This window comes from Oxyura jamaicensis, chromosome 2 (genome assembly GCF_011077185.1).
Source record: "Oxyura jamaicensis isolate SHBP4307 breed ruddy duck chromosome 2, BPBGC_Ojam_1.0, whole genome shotgun sequence".
Lineage (NCBI taxonomy): Eukaryota > Metazoa > Chordata > Aves > Anseriformes > Anatidae > Oxyura > Oxyura jamaicensis.
In genome coordinates, this window is record NC_048894.1 from 32,246,698 (window position 1) to 32,248,835 (window position 2,138).

Here is a 2,138-nt window from a genome sequence, read left to right on the forward strand (position 1 = left end):
GGTGCCCCGTCCTCGGCCTTGAAGGCGGCACATTGCAAAGTTTTACAGCAAGCAGGCGAAGCAACAACAACCGAAAAGCCCCAGACATTTTTTTGTTCATTTTTTCCTTTTTTTTTTTTTTTTTTTTTTTTTCCTCTACAAAAATGGCATATATTAGCAAATCTACACATAGGGAACCCCCCCGCTCCTCTCCCCCCGCTCCTCAGGCACTGTTCGGTCTGTGCCCCACGCCTGCACGGCCCTGGCTGCGGTGCAGGATGCCCGGGCACGGCTCCAAGCCCCCCCGGGGAGGGGGTCGTGGCCGGCCCCCAGCCCCGTCCCGCCGGTCCCCAGGTCTCCCTAGCTCGCCTCCTGCCTGCCGCAGCCGTCCAGGAGCTCAGTCATGAAGGAGATGTAGACTATGGCCAGGCGCAAGGTCTCTATCCGGGAGAGCCTCTTCTCGTAGGCGAAGGTGGGCACCTTCTTCCTCAGCCGATCAAACGCCTCGTTGAGGTTGAACATCCTCTTCCTCTCCCGTATGTTGGCAGCCTGGCGCTGGGCGTAGGTGATAACCCGCTTTCTCCTGGGTCTGTCCAGGAGGGAAGCGTTCCGCATCCTCTCCTCCTCCTCCTCCTCGTCGTCGTCTTCGGGATCTCCATCTCCGAAGGCAGTCAGGGGCAGCCCCCGGGCCATCCCCTCCCGCAGCGACAGGGCTCTGTCCCCGAAGGGGGACCCGGAGGTGACCTCGCAGAGCCCCAGGCTTGGCCCGGCCCGGAGGGAACCCTGGGGGTCTCCCAGGGAGAGGTCGGCCACGAACTCCAGCACCGAGGCGCCCAGTAGCCCCTCCGGGCAGGGCACTTGCGGGGCTCTGCCGTGCAATCCCGGGAGCTGGTGGGCTGGGAAGAGGCTGGCTGACATCTTACTTCAGACAGGGCTTAATCTGGTCCCCCATCCCCAGCCTCAGCAGCGTTAATATTTATAACCCCCCGGATAACAGGATTAGCAGGGGTAGAAAGAGCGGCTGTAAAATTTCTCTCCGTGATGCTGATGAGAGGAGACAGGCAGCCCCCTCGGGGACGCGTGGATGCTCCCGAGAGAGGAGTCCCCAGCGAGTCAATCCTGTCACAGCGATCAAGGACAGTTCCTTCTTGGCAAAACCCTCCGCTCTTACCTGCTGAGCACTTTTGTCTCTTCTCACATACCCGCAACCAAACGATTTTCAGCTTCTTTAAAGCTCGCAGCAGCAGAGCCGGTTCTCCACTGGGCTTGCTTTCCTGCTTTCTGTCGGGATCTCTGAGCCCTGAGAGCCGGCCGGACAATTGATGTCAGGCAAGTGCATGTATGCTTTTAATGATGTCCCGAAGTGGGGACCTGCATGCAGAGGGTCACCGGGGAATGTTTACTCTGTATCCCAGCGCAATGGGAGCTGAATGACAGGACCTCCATTAGCCTAAGTAAGCATTGTAGGGGACCCGATATTGCATTCCCGGTAGTAACTGTTGGCATCGTCCTCTCCATTCCCCCTAAATCCCCTTCAACTAGAGTTCAAACATCTTTCCAGCGTGGCACTAAAAGACTGCTTCGTAAAGCTCATTTCGGCTCGGGCGATCTCAAAGCATTCGCTTTGAAACCCTTTCCTCCTGCCCAGGAGACGAGGATAAGCTGCTCCTATTCAGGGCAGCGGCTGCTCTCACTCACACCCCTGGCAGAGCCGTCCCAGTCACCGGTGGTGCACGGATGAATCAACCTGACTCCACGCTCTGAAAACGCTGGGGCAAAATACCGTGAAATGCACATCAACACACCCGCACACCCGACACCGCCGAATACCTTTCTTTGATCAGGGTTTCCTTGGGGACGGACGTGGGGCATTTGTTTGCGTTTTTGTCTTGGGAAGCTGGGAGAGGTTAGGAGTTGTATCTTCACCCCAGCACATCACAGACTATCTCCAAGCAAACAGCCTGGCAGGGTTAGGCGCACCCAGGTTGAACTGGATCGATTTTCCTCGGCACACGATTTGTGCGCACCGCGCGTTTAGGAAGTGCTGCCTGTTACTCTTGCCCTGCCTTCTTAAGCCCTGTTCTTCGCCTTTGTCATGCATTGTTGTCACTCTCACTTTGGGACTAATTAGTCTCTAATTTCTAAGGGGATTTCAAAGC

The 2,138-nt window shown here is 56.8% G+C and overlaps 1 protein-coding gene across 1 annotated transcript; it reads right to left on the minus strand.

The window, feature by feature from the left end:
* Positions 1–339: 339 nt before the first annotated feature.
* Positions 340–963, minus strand: FERD3L (Fer3 like bHLH transcription factor). Its single transcript, XM_035316544.1, has one exon. The coding sequence runs from the start codon at positions 895–897 to the stop codon at positions 340–342; it is 558 nt and encodes a 185-aa protein (XP_035172435.1). The 5' UTR covers positions 898–963.
* Positions 964–2,138: the final 1,175 nt, after the last annotated feature.

Bases quoted from the DNA above. Each gene is read 5' to 3' on its own strand.
- FERD3L (XM_035316544.1), bottom strand. From the start codon at position 897: ATGTCAGCCAGCCTCTTCCCAGCCCACCAGCTCCCGGGATTGCACGGC.